We start from the raw sequence: 19,874 nt of genomic DNA on the forward strand, positions 1-19,874 counted from the left end.
TGAACTTTAATTATAGTCAGAACATCTACCAATACTGAAGGCTTTTCTTCTCTGTATTCTTCACTTCTATATAAAAAAAAAAAAAAAAAGAAAGAAAAGAAAAAAAGGGTGGGGGCACCTGGGTGGCACAGTGGGTTGATATCCAACTCTTCGTCGTGGGATCAAGCCCCATGTCGGGCTGTGCACTCAGTGCAGAGTCTCCTTGGGACTCCCTCTCCCTCCGCCCCTCCCCCCCCACTCTAAATCTTTTTTAAAAATAAGACATATAAATTTACTAGTAAATTGCATTAACAATCAAAATCACTTTTCAAAGTATACATTTGTAAAAATAGTTTATTTTAAAGACTCTCAATAGGACTTCAACATCTTATTTTCAGATATACCAAGATGACAATCAATATGTTCAACAGATTTTAACCCATGATGAGAGTTGCTCCAGATCTATTAGACCTATATACATTGTTTAATTGAGCAGGGATAGTGAAAACACGGATTCAATTTTAATTAAATATTATATAGTTGGATTTTCTCCTCCACAAAAGTGAAATTTTCATATGGATACAATTTCACAAAGGTTACAAATATATATCAACTTACAACTGAAGGAATCATTTAGTATTTTACAATGTTAAAAATCTAACTCCATAATTGCTTTCTTTAAAAAAAAATCCTTCCCATATAATATAAAAAGTCCAGATTTCTCCAGAAACATACAGTGACCTAGTAGTAGGATCCAAAATGGGAAGAATTACTATCCCCAGAAGAGGGGGGTGGAGGCAGTGGTGGAGGGGGTGGGGGTATGGAGTATGGTAAGGGAATTAATGGATGAGGTGGCATGTTAGGTGCAGCCCATCCCAGGTTTACAGATGCAGGTGGTGGAGGTGGCGGGAGTGGTGGTAGAGGAGGAGGGAGTGAAAAACCATGCATGTCGAACACTGGAGGAGGAAAGGGATACTGTGGCATGATAGGATTATCTTGTCTCTGAGGTGGAAATCCTGAAGTCTCCTGAAACACCATATGCTCTGAGTTATAAAACTGTGGTGATGGAGGTCTGCCATGGCCAGGTCGAGGATATCTACCCCGGGAAAATCCTCGTGTGAATTCTCTGTTACGATATCCTTTCGAATGCTCTGAAGCAGAGCTATGAACATTCCAATTCTGATGTACTTCTGAAAAATTTTCACCTTTGAGGAAAAAAACATAAAAACAAAATTAAAACTGATTTTAGTATATCAAAAAACACTGCTTAAAATTTCAATAATGCCTTTTCTTTAGCTTCCAATATTGTCTTATGGTAACTAAAAAAGTGTAAGGCTTAAAATTACCAATTTTAAATTAATCCAAAAGGCTAGAGGATCAGGAAGGACAATAAATGTCTCCTCATAAACCATAGAGGACAGAAGAAAATGGCACACTTTCAAGTGCTGAAAGAAAGCTCAATCTAGAATTCTAAACAGAATGAAAATATCCTCAGGAAAAAAAAGGGAAAGTAAAGACACTCTACAATGAAGAAAAGCTAATAATTTATCTCTGGCTGACCTACACTGATAGAATGACTAAAGCAAGTTCTCTAAACAGAAACAATAAAAGAAGAAACGTGAAACATCAGAAAGGAAGAAAAAACACAGCAAAAATATGAGTAAATACAATAAAATGTCCTTCTTTGAGTTTTCTAAATTATGTTTGATGGTTGAAGCAAATATTATAATAGGTAACATGAACCTAATTGTATATATGAACTATTTAAGGCAATTTACATTATAAACTAGAATAAAGGGACATAAAGAGGTAATGTTTCTAAGAGGTAAGGTTTCTACACTGCACACAAACTGGCAAAACAATGACACCAGTAGATTGTGATAAGTAACATATGTACAATTCAATACCTAGGACAACCACTGAAAAAATTATACAAAGAGATACATTCAAAAACACTATAGACAAATCAAAATGGAATTCTAAAAAATGTTATAGTACTGACAGGCAGGCAGATAAAAGAAAACAGAGAAATGAAAACCAGAGAGAATGAACAGGAAAGGGCAGACTAAAGCCCTAACATATCAATAATTACATTAAATACAAATGGTCTAAATATACAAATTAAAACACAGGGGATAACTGGCATAGTGGATTAAAAAACATAACCCAACTACGTGTCTACAAAATACTAATTTCAAAGGATATAGTCAGGTTGAAAGTAAAAGGATAGCAAAAGATACAACACGCAAACATTAATCAAAAGAAAGGAGTAGCAGGGCTCCTGGGTGGCTCAGTTGGTTAAGCATCTGCCTTCAGCACAGGTCATGATTCCAGAGTCCTGGGATCAAGCCCATGTTGGGCTCCCTACTCAGCTGGGAGTCTGCTTCTCCCTCTCCCTTTGCCTCTCCCCCTACTCGTGCTCACTGTCTTATCAAATATATTTTTAAAAAAAGGAGTAGCTACATTATTCTCAGATGAAATAGATTTCAGAAGAAAATCACCAGAGAAAGACAGAGACAAGAGAATTCAACAATATACACATAAAAAATTATACACTAGGACCACCTCTGATTTATTCCAAGGAAGCAAAGGCTGGTTCGATATTCTAAAACCAGTGTAATCTCCTCACTAACAGACTACTAACAAAAAAAATCATGTCATCTTATCAAAGAACTGTCAAAATTTAATACTTGTAATTTTTTTAAAAAAAGCTCCAAAAAATAGGAATAGATGGATAAAGAACATCTACAAAACCCCTATACCTAAATTATACTTAATGATGAAAGACAATGTTTCCTTCTACAGTCAAGAATAAACCACATTTATTCAACATAGTGCCAGAGGCTAGAGGTAGCGAAAGAAAGAGAGACAAAAAACCCACACAGTTTGAACAACAAAAAAAGAAAGAATACTGCTCTTATTTGCAATTGACGCAGTTGGCTAAGTAGAAAATCTCACAGAAAAAACTCCTAGAACCAAGTGAGTTCGGCAAGGTCACAATAGAGACGCTAAACATACAAACATTAATTTTATTTCTATATCGTAGCAACAAACATGGACACTGGAATTAAAAATGCAAAACCATTTACAATGATTTGAAAAATGAAATACTTAGGTGTGTACTAATGAAAAAAAGTACAGGATTTGTATTCTAAACATGACAAAATGCTGCTGAAAAGAACCAAAGATCTAAATTAATAGAAATGTAGACCATGATTGTGTAATGGAAGACTCAATACAGTTAATATATCAATTCTCTCCAAACCAATAAACAGGTTTAACACAATTCCTATCAAAATCCCAGCAAGACTTTTGCCAATATAGAGAAGATTATTATAAAACGCATATGAAAAAGCAAAGGAACTAGAACAGCTAAAATAACTTTGAAAACTTTTAGGGAAAAAAAAACTAGGAGAAAAATTTTGGAATGTAGTTCTAGATAAGAAATTCTCAGACTCCACAAAAAGAAAATAATAAATTGGGCTTCATCGAATTTAAAATCCTTTGTCCTGCAAATGGCCTTCTTGAGAGGATAAAAATACAAGCCACAGGCCAGAACAAATTATATACAAACTCTCATAACTCAAGAACAAAAAAGCAGAACTATAGTTAGAAAATGGGCAAGAGACATGAACAAATATAACACTGAAGAAGATATGCAGATAGCAAATAAGGACATGGAAAGATGTTCAAAATCCTTAGTCATTTGGAAAATGCAAGTTAAAATCACAATTAGATATCGCTACACACCTATCAGAATGCCTAAAATAAAAAATAGTGACAAAACCAAATGCTGGTGAGAATGCAGAGAAACAGTCACTCATACACTAGTGATGGGATCCAGCTACCGTATAACCCAGCAATTATTCTTAGACATTGATCCCAGAGAAATGAAAAGCTGTGTTCACACAAAAACTTGTACACAAATATATAACACAACTTTACTCCTGTAACCAAAAAATGTTAACAATCCAGATGTCCTTCAATGCATGACTGGTAAACAACCTGTAGTATATTCAAACCATGGAATATTACAGTCCAAAATGAAAAGAAACAAACATGACACATAAAACAATTTGGATGAATCCCCAGGAAATTATGCTCAGTGACAAAAGCCAATCCCTAAAGGTAACATATTGTATGGCTGTATTTATGTAATCATTTTTGACATGACAAAATATGTTACAGAAATGGAGAACAGATTAGTAATTGCCAACAGTTAAGGAGGTGGGAGGGAGGGAAGTGGGAGTGACTATAAAAAGGCAACATGGGGGATCCTTTTCTGTGGTGGAAATATTCTATATCTTGATTGTCTCAATGTCAATATCCTGACTGTGATATTGTACTGTAGAGTTTTACAAGATGTTACCATTACAGGGAAGTGCGTAATGGACATGGAAGAAAATCTCACTTATTTCTTACAATTGCATGGGAATCTATAAAAAGTTTAATCTTAAAAAAGGAAAAATAGGAAAGGTATAATAAAAGGAAATGCATGCTAAAAAATAAAATACTTTGACACAGGTATTAAGAACCATATCATTTAATTCTAAACATGGAAGCAAAGAGGTTTCTTAAGAAAAAAGTGCCTATATGCGCAAATGACTAACAAGGCTTAGTTTTACCCTTAGAAGCCATTTTTACATCCTTAAGCTTGAAAAACTAACGTTATTTAAATATTCTTCATGACTCTTCTGCCACATCTCATACTGTGTAACACCTCCTATGTTAGATGGATGCCAGGAGGTAAAAAGAGATCCCACATGTTTCCTTCAATTTTGTTATCAACTTATATAAATATTAAGTGCTGCATTTACTCACTTGAGTCATTAGATTCAGACTTGAATTTTTTCCGGCCTTGAATCTGAGATTTTTTCCTCTGTTTGGCTTCTTTTTCCTTTTCATCATCACTGAAATCTAAGGCCTTGCAGAGAAAAAATATACAGATTATGTCACATGGATTTACCAATTCATTGGTACATACTTGGAACTGAGAAGAACAGACCTATTATTTGACACTGACCCTGAAAGAATATTACCCCTTTTGATATGTAGTATTTTCTAGTAATATCTGAATTAACTACATATGACAATTAACACAGGCCAGAGTACTCAAGGCTTTCTTTTTTTTCCTAGAAAGTTTCAGATAGATAATTCTCTTTCTGCACAGATAGGTAACTTTTATTTATTTATTTATTTTTAAAATATTTATTTATTTGACAGAGAGAGAGAGACCACCAGCGAGAGAGGGAACACAAGCAGGGGGAGTGGGAGAGGAAGAAGCAGGCTCCTAGCGGTGGAGCCTGATGTGGGGCTCGATCCCGGAACGCCAGGATCACGCCCTGAGCCAAAGGCAGACGCTTAACGACTGCGCCACCCAGGTGCCCCACAGATAAGTAACTTTAAAATGCCTATCTTTAACAACTTTCAGCTATGGGTATTCTCTAGCTGGAAGACTGAGGTTAAGCTTAAGAGTCAAGATTCATCATAACGCCAGCTACCAAACAATGCTAAAGGGAAGGAACAGTTAGGAATATGCAAACAACATAAATGATTAGATCTAATACAAAAACAGAAGAGAATGTTATACCTTTCGTTCAAAAATTTATACATACCCATTTTATGCCAGGCACTGTTCTACAGTACTTATAAATATACTTTAAAAGTATTAATTCTTTTAATAATATAATGTCAAGTATAGTAAGGGCTGTAAATAAATAATGAAGCAAAGTTAGGGAAGAGAAAATCACTGTGGATGCAATTTAGACTGGACTTCAGGGAAAGGCTTAGACAATATCTTCATCTTTATATCTTTAGAAGATAAAAACTCAAGATAAATCTCTAATGATGAATTAGCAGTGACTAAAGGAAAGGAAAATTTCAAGGAGTGGGAATATGTGCAAGGAATTGTATATTTGAGACATGAAACTGGTTCTGTAAAGCAAAGTAAAAGCTTCTTAAATAGTGAAATCAGAGATGATGAAATTGGAGAATAAAGAACTTTATGTCCCAGTCACTGAAAATGTTCTAAGAGCAGGAGGGAGGTATTAAAGGATTTTAATTGGCATTGCTTTATTTTAGAGAGACTGCTTTGGCAATATTTTGCTATCACCTCCTGAAGTCAGAAAAAAATTCACGTTTCTTGTATACATATTAAATTTGCACTCAAACACATTTATTCAATTACAAATTACATATTCATGTATTAGAAACAAATACCAAAATGAAGAAAATGCATGCCTTATACATAATCTATGATTAACATCAGGCAATAATTCTATATACTATAAAATTTCATAATAAAATAAACTTTAAAATCTTAAGAGTTTTCCCCAATTATAGTATTAAGGGACATTCAGTCAACTACTCCAAAAAAAATTTTTTTTAATTAAATTAAAAAACAAAACACCATGAAGTATGCTGGAATTTAATTTTTAAAATTAATCTAATCACACCTATTTTATAAACAATTAACATCACCATAATTAGCAATTTCAAAGCTTAGGTCTAAAACAACAGCTATGTATTAGAATATTTTCATTTCACAGGAAATACGTTTTAAGACCTTTGTGAATTTTCTCAAATACTTTAAAAACATATAACTTCAAGAGTAAGATGACCTAGACATAACTATAAGAACATTAAGTCAACCTTCAGAGCCTTAACAGAAATCCCATGTATCTGTAACATAAATTAGAAAACATAATCCCATGGCAATGTGTACACTAAACTAGGATGACTCACTGGTTAAGTGACCCTCTCAGTTAGTGTTACCTGACTCATGCCTCAGCAAAATTAGAAATTAACGTGAATCTTCAGCACTGCTTGAGAACGTCTAAAATGAACAAAGTTAAATCTAAAAACCCAAGAATTTATATACTATGAAATGTCATCAGAATTCCTGAGTATGTGTAAAAACTCTCATTTATAATTATATATTTCCCCTATAGTGTATAAATTCATACTATTTTCAAGAAATGTAAAGAGACTTATACTTACTTCTGGTGGTGGTTCCTGATCATTCTTCCATGACGCATCCGATCCTCTATCCCTATAGAAAGAGAAAAAAGTCAAAAGAAAACATGAAGTACTTAAGATTCCATAAGTGTTTATAACTTAACAGCATAGAAAATAATGAAGTAGAAGATGTTAGAGCTCAACCCTTAATTTTACTACACATGAAAATAAGAGCAAAAAATAAAGGACCATGTATATGTTCTTCACCTTGTTTTAGAAGACGTGGGAAGCTCATAAGAAAAACACAAGATCTGGACACATATAAATATTAGGACTGGGGGAATCAGAATGAGAAGCCAGGGCTATGGTGCACAGAGGAAAGTGGTTTTGCAGTTCATAAGCATCTCCAGATGTTATGACTTTGATACTTTCATGATATCTGAGCTCAGTTCATAAAGCTCACTTCAACCAATGCTTATTCTACACCAACTATAGGTCTGACACTGTTTCAGGTGCTAAGGATACAAAAATGACCATGAGGCATTCCCTTAAGATTTTACAGGTTTAATGGTAGAGAAAACAACATGAAATGTCTTCTTCCTCTATTTACCTGAGGAATATCAATAATATTCCATGAGTAACCAAAGCTTATTCCAACAGTATTTCTCAAAGCAGAGACAGTGGAATAAAAGCTATCTCATTTGGTAAGGAGAAAGAATTTTGAAGAGTTTGAAGGAAAATATAATCACAAGCACTAACTAGTTTTAGTGGAAAATTTTATACTCTACAGCCAACAAAAATACATATATTACTAAGTATTTCTGAAATAATGATTTCTGAAAGCTCACCTTTAATCTTTTTGATTTTGTAAGTTTGACAATATCTTGTTACTCAATTACATTAAAATATTACAAACGATTATGAGTAGATGTTGTCTCCACTGCTTTAAACTAGATCCCAAAAATAAACGAGATTTTCAGGAACTAATTCACTAAAATCATCAATATATTAAACCACAATCCATAAAAACCAATATACAGATGTCAGTGGGCTGGCAGCTGGCAGAATAAGAAAATCATTAAGTCTGTTCTAAAATTTTGATTGAGAACTTTGACACCGTATATGGGGCATTATCAATGATTTTTCTACCATTTAAGAAAAAGCTTTTACTCATTAATGATCAGCTTACACCTACTTAACATAGCTCCAGTACTCCTTTTTGCACATATGCCATCTCATGGCCTATGGTGCCCTTAGCATGCAGTTTAAAGACATAATGGGGGAAGTTCCCCATTAGTGCATTTACTACAGAAAATCAAAATCTACTAAAGAAGAGCTCAAGCAACATTTCAAAAAGCACTTTCAACAAGAGTAAGTTCATGGGAAACTAAAATTAAAATAGCCTTACAAGAGGCAGATAAACTAGAAAGGAGGTGACCTTCTCTACCTCCAAGACGAAGTACTCCACTGAGTGCCCATGCAGACACCAAATTACAGTCTAGAATAAAATAATCTGTCAGATGGGGCTTCTGCTGCATGGGCCTAATTTCCCAATCCTTTAGTTTATTGTTTCTTTCCAGGAAAAAATTCTTATTCTTACAAATCAAGAACAAAGACTTTTCCTCTTGTTTAAAATCTATTTAATAAATGTCTTTATGAGAAGCTTTTTAAATTTATCTGTTTTAAGCTAAAATATTTTATTTGTTAAAAACCAAAAAATGGCATATCCACAGCAACATCCTAACAAAGCAGAATAAAATGCTACCTATCAAAGGCATGATTTTAAAACAGGACTTTTTTATTTAATTTACCTTTCTTTTCAGCGGTTATTTAGAAAAATCAACGTTACTAACCTGAAGAACAACTCAGGCAAAATGTTCCTCAGATAATTATGTGATTCTTAAATATGAGTTTAATGAATTATGATAAATGAAATTCAGAGACTTGATTTAACATGTTAGTGCTTTAGAGATTTTATGCCATGCAATGGGGACTAGTACTTCTGAGGCAGCACTAAAGTTACTCACTGACTGAAGTTCCCCTCGATGTTCTACAAAAACATTCCGATTGCTTCAACTACACTTCAAGTTTCCCATCAAAAGAGAGCTAGACTTAAAAGGGACTTGTGTGTCAAACTGAGGTCGAAGTCTTTTTGGGTGCCCACCCCTCCCCCAATCTACTTTTGTAGTGTTTCTTCCACTCCTACTAATTTTAGAATATTTTTAGTGGCTCATTCAGTGGCTTCATTACATCTTTCCAAAGCATTCAACTTTCTTTTTTCTGAAAAAACTATCCTAATTAAACCATATACCACTGATTTACTAAAAATTATATAATTATAATAACAAGTTCAACTGATATAAGCAGCTGTACAGCTAACACTTAGCAACACAAATAACACACGGAAAACGCACAATTAATGAGTAGCATAAACATGCAGAAATATTACTACCTGCATGCCACAGGCATCATTTAGCATCCACAAAAGGGAAAGCAGTAATTTGCCGGTTGAATCAACCCTGTTTGGGATGCCTGGGTGGCTCAGTCGGTTAAGTGTCTGCCTGTGGCTCAGGTCACGATCCCAGGGTCCTGGGATGGAGTCCTGCATTGGGATCCCTGCTCAGCGGGGAGTCTGCTACTACCTCTGCACCCCCCCCCCACCGCTTGTGCCTGCGTGTGTGCTCTCCCCCCGTCCTCAAAAATAAATAAAATTTAAAAAATAAAAAAAATAAATAAATAAATCAACCGTTTATCAACTTGATACACAACTCTTTAGGGACACGTTTTTGTTGTCTCTTCTGTAAATTTACAATCTATAAGCAACCTGAAATTTACTCATTTTCTTTTTTTTCTTGAGAATTACCAAGTTTTATTAAATAATTAAGCCTATAATGTAATCCAAGGAATAATTCTATTTAAAATGGAAAAGAATTCTTTTTAAGTGGTAATACTAATGCTGAAGTAGCATGTTTATAAAAAAAAAAAAAAGGTATGTCATGGAAAAAAGTATGAATTGGAATTCAGAAAATTTATATGGCCCAAATGTAGTGCTACCAGTTGATTATGTCATTTTGGGTAAAAGATATAAATCATCTCTACCTGTAAAATCTGCTAACAAATAGTAGCCTTCAGAGATGTTATTAGGCAAATAAATGAACGCTACGGAACACATATATTTAATAAGAAACTACCTTCACTGAAAATTATTCGTAAAATATAAACATTAGATAAGTAGACAACTAACATGTCAGTGACATACTTACTGTTTAAGCTTTTCTGTGAATATGTACTGGGTGAAGTCTTTCATTGATGGAGCAAAATACATAGTATCCTTTATTTTAATACCTTTACTCTCAATGTGCTCTGAAGAATTAAACCGTAAAACATAAAATGGATGTGCAACAGGTCCAAATATCTCAAATATCTATAAAATAGAAGAAATGTAAAGACCTTTAATAATTAAAATAACTCAAAAAGTATTTTTTTAAAAACTGATAATTGTTGTAACAAGGTAATTCTGTCATGTCAGAACAATAAAATTATATTTATATTTAAGGCATTTTTGCATACTCGCAAAGTCTTCATATTTTGATTATAAATGCATGAACTCATTCCAGATTTCCTTTTTATGAATTTAAAACAACAAATTTGTTCCTTGCTAAATTCAAATCATCTTGCTGGTGTACCAACTAGATACAAATTATGAAGTTTTTTTCATTATTCCTTATTTAAGTTGTAAAGTATGAAGAAAAGAATTACAATGGGTAACTTGAGAATTAAAATACTGTCACTTGGAATCTTATAACACAAAACTTAAAAGCTTCTGCTTGAGTGGGTATTCAATCATTTCTGCTGTTTCCATATAGTAGTTAACATTTTTCATAAAATTAAACCACAACTGTTTCTAATTCAAAACTTAGAAAAGTAGATTTGAACTTGAAGTTGCTTAGTTCTCAAAAACAAAAGCAGCTTATACAGCCTTTAACTTTTATGTAAAGGAACTGCTTTTAGTACAGACATATTTTATTTCTGAAAATGTTTTATGAATGATTAAAGGAAGCCTCTTGTTTTTAAACTCTTTTCAAAATAACTAAATTTAAAAAAAATAATGTTTCTGATAATAAATACATGTATGCTATAGAAACCAGACAACGACCAATGTCAGTGTTGACTTTTCTGGTCTCTTTCTATTAACAATTTTTTTCTTCTGAGACCACACTGTAGTTTTGTATACTGTTCCGTTTTAAAACCTAAAGTTTCGTTAAGGGTTTCCACGTTATAAATATTCTTCGTAAGTGTAATTTCAGTAGCTATATCACACTCCTTTATAGATCTGGCATGATTTCACTTGTCTTATAGGACATTTAGTGAACTTCCAATTTGTTCAATATATAATAAATGATGCCCTGATGAACATCTTTTTATTTTAATTTCTGTAGTTCAGATTTTCCAAAATTTTATTTGTAAGGGGCAGAATTATTGGAGCCAAGAGTATGATTATTAATAAAACTCTGGATATAAATTACTAAATAACTTTACAAATAACTTGGACCATTTTAAACCAAGTGCCCTGAAAGTACCTGACGTAGTACATTATCAGTTCTTTATTTTTGATAGTAAATATTCTCATTTTATTCTCTTTAAGAACACCATTCAGGATCTTATTAATTTTCAGTGAGGCATAAAACAGCTCACCCATCAGGGTACCAATATTCTGAAGGCATGAGTACCCAAAAAACAACTAGTAGTATTCAATACAATTAAAATGCCAACATATTCTGAATCAACACTAATAGCATAAAATATTTAATTTTTTTTTAATTCTGGAAACAGCAAATTTGTTTTGAAAGGATTTAGATACAGCCAGAACTGCAAAGGACAGAGGGATATACTGCAACACAACTCTTCCTGGTTCACATTACGTAAAGTAATGGATTATCTTACTTGTCACTTTTAAAAAAGTCATGTGTTAATGGCGAGTTAGAAAAGTATGTATGTTTAACAAAGAATTGGTTAATTATAGTATGTGCAATGGAAGACAGAATTACTAAAATGAATAAACTAGACATACGTATGCATCTGGGTAAACCTCAAAATTATACTACTGAGTTAAAGAAGCAGTTTATAAAAAGAATATGGATGGAATTATAATGTGATTTTTAAAAATACATTAATAGGGGCGCCTGGGTGGCACAGCGGTTAAGCGTCTGCCTTCAGCTCAGGGCGTGATCCCGGTGTTATGGGATCGAGCCCCACATCAGGCTCCTCTGCTATGAGCCTGCTTCTTTCTCCCCCACTCCCCCTGCTTGTGTTCCCTCTCTCGCTGGCTGTCTCTATCTCTGTCGAATATATAAATAAAAAAAATCTTTAAATAAAAAAATAAAAATAAATAAAAATACATTAATAGGTAACTTGTTATACAGTGTTTTTTTTAAGATTTTTTATTTATTTATTTGACAGAGAGAGAGACAGCCAGAGAGAGGGAACACAGCAGGGGGAGTGGGAGAGGAAGAAGCAGTCTCCCAGCAGAGGAGCCCGATGTGGGGCTCGATCCCAGGACTCTGGGATCACGCCCTGAGCCGCGAAGGCAGATGCTTGACTGAACCAACCAGGCGCCCCTACAGTGTATTTTTTTGCATATATATACTTATGTACTAAAAGTATAAAAATCTAGATAAGGAGAATACATAGCATCTTCGTGGGAAGGAAGGGAAGTGAATGGACTGGGAAGAAGGGAAAAGGGAGCTTCCAGTTCATGTACTGTATTTTATTTCTTTCAAAGAAGTCAGAAGAATACATAGCATAATAAAAATAATTGTTACACTTTGTTAATTGTTAAATATGGTGTTTTAAATATTCTCTATATTGTATTGTCAACATGACAGTTAAACGTGGTGTCATGCTTATATTTATATAAAAATGATGATGTAGTAAGTTTTGTCACAGACTTACATGACATTTGCTCGTCTATTTGTTTGTTAAATTGCCTATTTGCAGCCTTTGCCTGTATTTCTATTGGCGCATGCCTAAAATTGGTTGAAAATTCTGTTTGGCTGTGAATAACAGAAACCTAGAAACAGCAACTTCAGCAAACTGGAGGTTTTATTTTTTTCTCATGGAATGAAAAGTTCAAAAGTCAGAAATCTAAGTTGGGTACAATGGCTCCATGATGCCAGGGGAGAGAGGGGCTCCGTGTCTTTCCACCAGCCATCCTTAGCGCATTCTTGTCACCCTTGGTGTCACAGGATAGCTGCTTTGCTTCTAGGTAGGAGGCAGTGGAAGTATTACCTACGTCCCAGGCAGGAAGAATTAGAAGAAGGAAGGACAAAATGTATATACCAATATGTCCCCCCGCAACCCCCACCTTCTCGCCCCATACACTCATGTCTTTTAAGAAGCCTTCTTGAAAGTCTCAAACAAAAACGTCTTTTTTCTCAGTGGCCAGAACTAGGTCAGATGACAACCTCTACTGAGGAACTTGGCAGTATTTGTCTAACCCTTCCCCCAGACTAGGGTTCTCTAGACAGATACTGAGAAGAAGCTAATAAGCCTTCACAGCTGACAAACAGGGATGTTAATGATGGTGATGATTATAACAGGTGCCACTTATTGAGCAAGTGCTATATGCCAGGTGTGTGAGCTCTGTACACTTCATCTTGGTTAATCTTAACTACAACCATAAGAATTTAATACCTATATTAATACCCATTTAAAGATGAAGAAATTGAGATTCATGAAGGGGAATAACATGTCGAAGGTCGTATGATGGTGGAACGGGAACTTGAGTCCAGGTCTGTCGGACTTCTGGGTTGCCTGGGGCTGTCCCGGTTTTAGCACTGAAAGTCTCATGTCCCAGCACCCATGTCAGTCCTGGAACAGTGGGGTCAACCATGGAAGCTCAAACAGTATTAAGGTAGGAGCTCAATTAAAGTTTGTTGAATGGTTAATCTAATTTAAAAAAATTAAAATTTTTTAAAAAGTCTTAAAAACAATTCTTTTTTAAACTCCTTTGATAAACAGCGACAAATCTGATTCTTCAAGTTTGGATGGGGATAAACAATTTGTTTAGAAAAATTTCCCATAAAGGTATAATAATCACTGTTTGCAACCTGGTACATAGAAAGCTGTTTCCCAAGGACTGGTATCCTGGACAAAATAATTCCATTTCCTAACTGAGAAACGATTTCACTAGAGAAATGCCTGAATAGCTTCAGGTTTACACAGAGACTGGTTTGAACTAAAATGTAAGTGACATTCAAAATGCCTAGATAAAATCAAAGCATACTTAGTTGACTATTCTTAAGATCTCAAGTGTTAATAACCCATACCTATGATAAAAATCATTATAAGGTTTTAAATAAAATAACTTCACATACAACAGGTAACAGGAAGCTACTTTAAGGAATCCATACATGGCTTATACCAAAACTGAGAAGTATTTATGCTCCTACCTCAAATAGCCATGGAACACTTGACTGAGTTGACATAAGCCATTTAGCTACTCCAGAGTTATAGAAAAAAAAAGGGCTTAACAATATTTTAAACTACTATCAGCTACGAAGTATAGATTTTAGATTGGCTAATACCTGAGAGCTAAACTCTGAAGAGCAACCTCAGACAAAGTAGGGGTCAGGCCAGCCCACTTCTCTCATAGTTTCATTAAACCTTGCATCCCGGCTCTCTTCAGACCTGCCTCTGAGGATTCTGCAAGTTCCAAGCTACCTGACTACAGATAAAAGGAAAGGAAGGAATGGCTGAGACAACAGTGTAAGAAACAAAACTCAGAATAATAACGTCCAAGATATTTATTTTAAGATAGGCAAGAAGCTTTCCTTATACTTTAAATGATAGCATATATTCTGTAGAAATACTCATAAAAATTTAATCCAACTAATGTTTTATACTTGCCCTGTTATTTGAAAGGTAGTTTTCAGTATCTATCCACTTGGCTCTGGCTTATAATACTTACCTTCTTATTCAAAAGCAGTTATCTTTCTGCTAAAAGACCTCAAAGGTATCCTGTCACACACAGAGATCATGAACACACACCACTATCACATTATACAGATACAGTATAAGGTCTGTTAGGAAAAAAACTGACAAGCAAATTCACTCCCCCAAATTCTCATCCCATAGCATAGTCCAGGCTTAGAGTTCTGTATGCTGTATGGCAAAAGTTCTAGCGGTTGGGGGCCAACCTAAGTCAGCTGGCTAGACACGCACAAAGAGCACTCCAAGAAAGAGAATAAGCTGCACTTTCCCCTCTCCACACATACGTTATATACTTAATGGTTAGCCTAAGAGGGAGTAGGTAGGCAATCCTAGTTTCTACAGGTAACAAGAAACAGGTCAAAGAATCTCCAGGCCCAGGAATAATGCTGGAAGACTATGCAAATGGAGAGCCGAGATCTGCATACTTCTGCTCTGAGAACAGCCTTCAAAGGAAGCCATTAACAAAGGCCTTATGGTTGTTCCAGCTGAGCCACTTCTTGGCTAACCTACCAAAAGGGGAAAGGGGGAAATGAACCCCTCACAGCCATTCAGAATTCTCTCTTATCAATCACTTTACACTAATCACTGTGTTATTATTACTTCACAAGTTGCTAAGGAAGGAGAAAATAAACCACTATATCAAAATAATACAGAGACTTTCAGAAAATCAACACATACTACCAACTAAGACTAATATATTCTTTTAAATTCCAGCCCAACTCTAACAAACACTGAAAACTAAATGCAAAACGAGTACGTAATTCATGTTATATAGGGATAATAAACTGCACAGGCTGGTCAATTTTTAAACCCCCTGATACAGAGCTAAACATTAAAAATAAAATTTCATTCATCATTTATCAAGAGTAACTAATCATTAGGATTAAAGGGCAAAAGGTAGAAACACAAATCCAAGGTTACCTCCCTTAAATCAGTGGGTAAGAGGGAGGAAGTAGAAGGAAAGAAACGCATCAGACAGACTAAATAGGTTGTAAACTTAATTTTGTTCCTTTTTAAAACTTTGTGATTTTTGAGTAAATGGGGATAATTCCACTTGCTTAGAATTTCAATGAATTTAAAAAGATATATAAAATATTGTATCACTGTGGCTCATTTTAATTGCTGAAGAGTAGAGGGAAAAGAAAGGATGTACAAAGGTTTGACACTGAAGTTAAAACTAATTTAGTACATAGATCTAAGATCGAAAACAGATTCAATTTCATTTTCTGGTCACTGGTTTGTTTAGCTCATAGTCCCAACCCTCCCCACCCCTGCACCATTATTTTGGGGAATCATGTCACAGCACTTAGATATATAATCAAATATTTTTTTAAAGGCTTGTCACTTCTTGAATTTACAAAGCTATGTAAAATTTAGAAATAGATTTAATTTTTCCTTCTAGACTTATAACTAAAGTTACAGGCATAAATGTTACATTTTTATCTGACTCCTTTCAAAGTCAAATGACAAAAGAGCTGAATATTAACATAATTAGTCACAATTATAGAACTAAAAATTCAAATGTATTGAGGGATATAAGAAATGTGAATTCAGAGGTTTTTAATTAGCAAAGTGTTGGGTATTTTGAAATTAAAATCGTCTCAGCTAGCAACTTAAAGAAAAAGATAACTGTCATGAAAATCATAAATAAAAGGAATTATGGAAATAATCAGTTTCAAATGAGTCAGAAAACCAGGAAATAAGTTTCCACTCCCTCTGCTCCTCTCCCATCTACTACTTTCTGGAGGACAGCGAAAAATGCTCTGCCTTTGTACCAGAGCAGAATACTGGTTTCTCCTAAAGAAGTAAACACACCAATGCGCATGGAGAGCTACTCATGGCACAGTCACGGACTCATTTCCCATCCCTTTTCTCTCTCAACCTTCTCTGAGGTTAAGCACCCTAGTGAATCTCCAACCACTTACAAAGGTACTAGCAGAACTCATACTTGAAACAAAAAGACTGAGCTTAGGTATCTGAAAGGGGAAAAAGTACAGCACCATCCTTTAGGCATTAAAGTCTTTCTTCCCCTCACAAACTTTCTCAAGAATTGCCAAAATATATTAGCTCTAGACTCCAATTAATTCTGTCACTGATTGCTTTGCAATCCTAAATCACTCGTTTCTCTTTGGTAAATTAGCCTGTCAATTGAACAAAAACAGAAACAAAACCAAAAAAGTATGTAGGTAGTACAAGGTAGGCAGGACCCAGATAAAAATCTGACCTTTCTAATCTGTGTGTTAGAATGGGACAATAGGAAATATCATGTAAAAGGGAAAATTATAAGAATGACCCAATAATATAATTAAAAAGATATGCTTTTTTTCTGATTAGATGTAAATTAATTGTATCTCCTAGAACAAAAAGGAAGCCAACTACTAGTTATCTGGAAAAAAATAAACCCCAAAAAGTGACTTCCCCAAAGATAGCAGCTGGTTTCTTATTTTCTTATTTTTGTTTGTTTTCAACACAGTACCCATTTACCTAGCACTTACAATTTACAAAGCATTGTACTTTGTGGAATAGAGAATGTGGAGGTGAATAAAATTACCCCTATGCCAAAAAAGGAACACTTAGTTGATATTTACATTTTTTTTAAAATTTTATTTATTTATTTGACAGAAAGACAGCCAGAGAGAGAGAGAACACAAGCAGGGGGAGTGGGAGAGGAAGAAGCAGGCTCCCAGCGAAAGAGCCTGATGTGGGGCTCGATCCCAGAACGCTGGGATCACACCCTGAGCCGAAGGCAGACGCTTAACAACTGCACTACCCAGGCGCCCCGGTATTTACATTCTTGATCTTAGAGGTTTTACATCTTCTGCTGACGGCTCAAAATTGCATATTTACTGGGTAAAATGTGTAGTCTTCCATATTAAAGATGGACATGCAGAATTGTTCCATTCGAAAGATGTTATAAGGGACTTGACTTTTTGGTGAGTACTGAAGTACACATTCTCATAATTCCCCAGAATGTGTTTACAGTGACACTTTGTAGCTATTGCTGAAATCTTTCCCCCCCTTTTTTTTCACTCTAAAAATGCCACATAAGGAAGCCAAAGTCTAAAAACATTTTGAGAGGCCCCATTCAAAGGGGACTCACAAACCAAAAAAAAGTTAAGAACTACTACACTATACAAAGTTTGCTGCACTCAACTTTGAGTACCTGGAGGTATTCAATAGGTAGACCCACTGCTTCACAAGGTACCTGACAAACAGGAAAAAACTGTGTACCAACAGACATGAAGTATTGAAAAAGTCAGGAATAAATTAAAACTTCAGAGCTCTAGACTGCTCATCTACTAAAACTAACAAATTCTTTTTAGGACAGATAGGGAAAGTCAGAAAAACCAATCAACAAAGAAACAGAATAATTTTAAGATGTGAATATTTTTTTTTTTTTTTTACAAACCTTTCCTGCTGCCTGTCGATCACTTTTAAAAATTACAGTCTCCTCATTAACCGGAGGTAGGTTAGTCATAGATTCAATTATAACTGAAAAATGAAACAAAGGAGATTATTTCAAGATTTAATCAGAAGATAATGTAAAATTTAAGTGGGAATTTTTAACTCCAACATAATTTAAAACGAAATTTAAGGTGAGATAACAATACCTCAGTAACTATTCCTCTTAAAACAACGGTCTCTTTATTATCAAGTGGCATGAGGAAATACATTCTACATATTTTTATTTAATATAAAAGCTATAACTCTAAGAAATAAAAACTAAAGTACAAATTCTCACAGAAAATTTGTATCACCCACTAAAAAGTCAATAAATTTAAGTCATGTACATTTTCCCAAGCAATTTTTACCCAAAAAAGTACAATCACATTTAGTCACATCACTCCTGTTTTAGGAAAAATTAAGTCTTCTTTCTCACTCTAGAAATTATTTTCTACAAAGTACTGAGTACTTACTGATCTATGAAAAGGCTAAAGACTTCCCAAAAGCATCTTCCTCTGAATAAATGAAGAATGATAGAACTCACAGTAATTTTTATCATTCTTCTCAAAATCCAACAGCATTATCCCACTAGTCTATCATAATCTCCAATTTCTGTAAGGGCCACAAATGTTAAAACAACCAAGCTACCATAACAAAGAGAGAAAACAAACAACAGGCTCTTGAAAATTAGAGCAAAAAGCATGAATACTTGCCACATTACACAGATAATGCCATGTCCATTTGAGAAATGAAATGTTAGTTAAGGTTATTAAAATTCATTTTAAAAATTTCAACTGTATCCAATTAATTATAACAGTCAGTTCTTCTAAGTTCTGAACATACATGTGGAGTAATAGATCATTTTTTGAGTTACATCTGTTTCTGGAATAAAGATGATGAGTAAGGATTGATAATGATAGTGAGCACTAACACAGCATTCATTTTCAATCATTTCTCCTCCCTAATACCCTTCCCAAGAATCAAATTACATGAAAATAAAAGATCACCTAATCCAATTCCCTCATTTTATAGAAAGATGAGAAAGATGAGAAAACAGGACTTAAGAGATTAACTATTACATGGCTAATTCCAGACCAAGTCATCACCAGAACCTAGATTAACCTAGATCCCTAGTTCCAATGCTCTTCCTTTAAGAACACAACTACTGACTGTGTTTCCACAGCCTGAAGAAATCCACTCTTTTTTTATTATGATTCTAGGTGGTAGTTGCAGGTAGCTGGATACACATCAACCTAAAGTTTGTACCATACATTGATAAAAATTTCCACAGCTATCAACAGTCAAAGAATCTATTAGTACAAGATCCTTAACTTCATGAAATCTCTCTACTTCTACCTAGGTGGATAATATCTAACTAGCCTCTTGTATTTTCCAAATTAAATAAAGAGAGAGAAAGAAAAACAAGCCAGCCTAACTTGCAGAACAATTGTAGAATACAAAGCCAAATCCTTTCTTTTTCTCCTGGGGTTCTTATTTGAACT

At 34.4% G+C, this 19,874-nt stretch overlaps 1 protein-coding gene across 1 annotated transcript in view; it reads right to left on the reverse strand.

Annotated features, from left to right (window-relative positions):
• Positions 1 to 315: 315 nt before the first annotated feature.
• The window catches only part of NAF1 (nuclear assembly factor 1 ribonucleoprotein), a 46,963-nt gene continuing 27,404 nt past the window's right edge, over positions 316 to 19,874 (reverse strand). Inside the window, exons 4-8 of the mRNA XM_045798707.2 lie at positions 18,338 to 18,420; positions 10,200 to 10,360; positions 6,979 to 7,030; positions 4,801 to 4,903; positions 316 to 1,184 (exon numbers count right to left, since the gene is read on the reverse strand). Coding sequence (XP_045654663.1) covers positions 721 to 1,184; positions 4,801 to 4,903; positions 6,979 to 7,030; positions 10,200 to 10,360; positions 18,338 to 18,420 — 863 coding nt within the window. The 3' untranslated portion in view covers positions 316 to 720. The remainder of the gene's footprint in view (positions 1,185 to 4,800; positions 4,904 to 6,978; positions 7,031 to 10,199; positions 10,361 to 18,337; positions 18,421 to 19,874) is intronic.

This window comes from Ursus americanus, chromosome 13 (assembly GCF_024610735.1).
Source record: "Ursus americanus isolate L20-20 chromosome 13, mUrsAme1.1.p, whole genome shotgun sequence".
Classification (NCBI taxonomy): Eukaryota; Metazoa; Chordata; class Mammalia; order Carnivora; family Ursidae; genus Ursus; species Ursus americanus.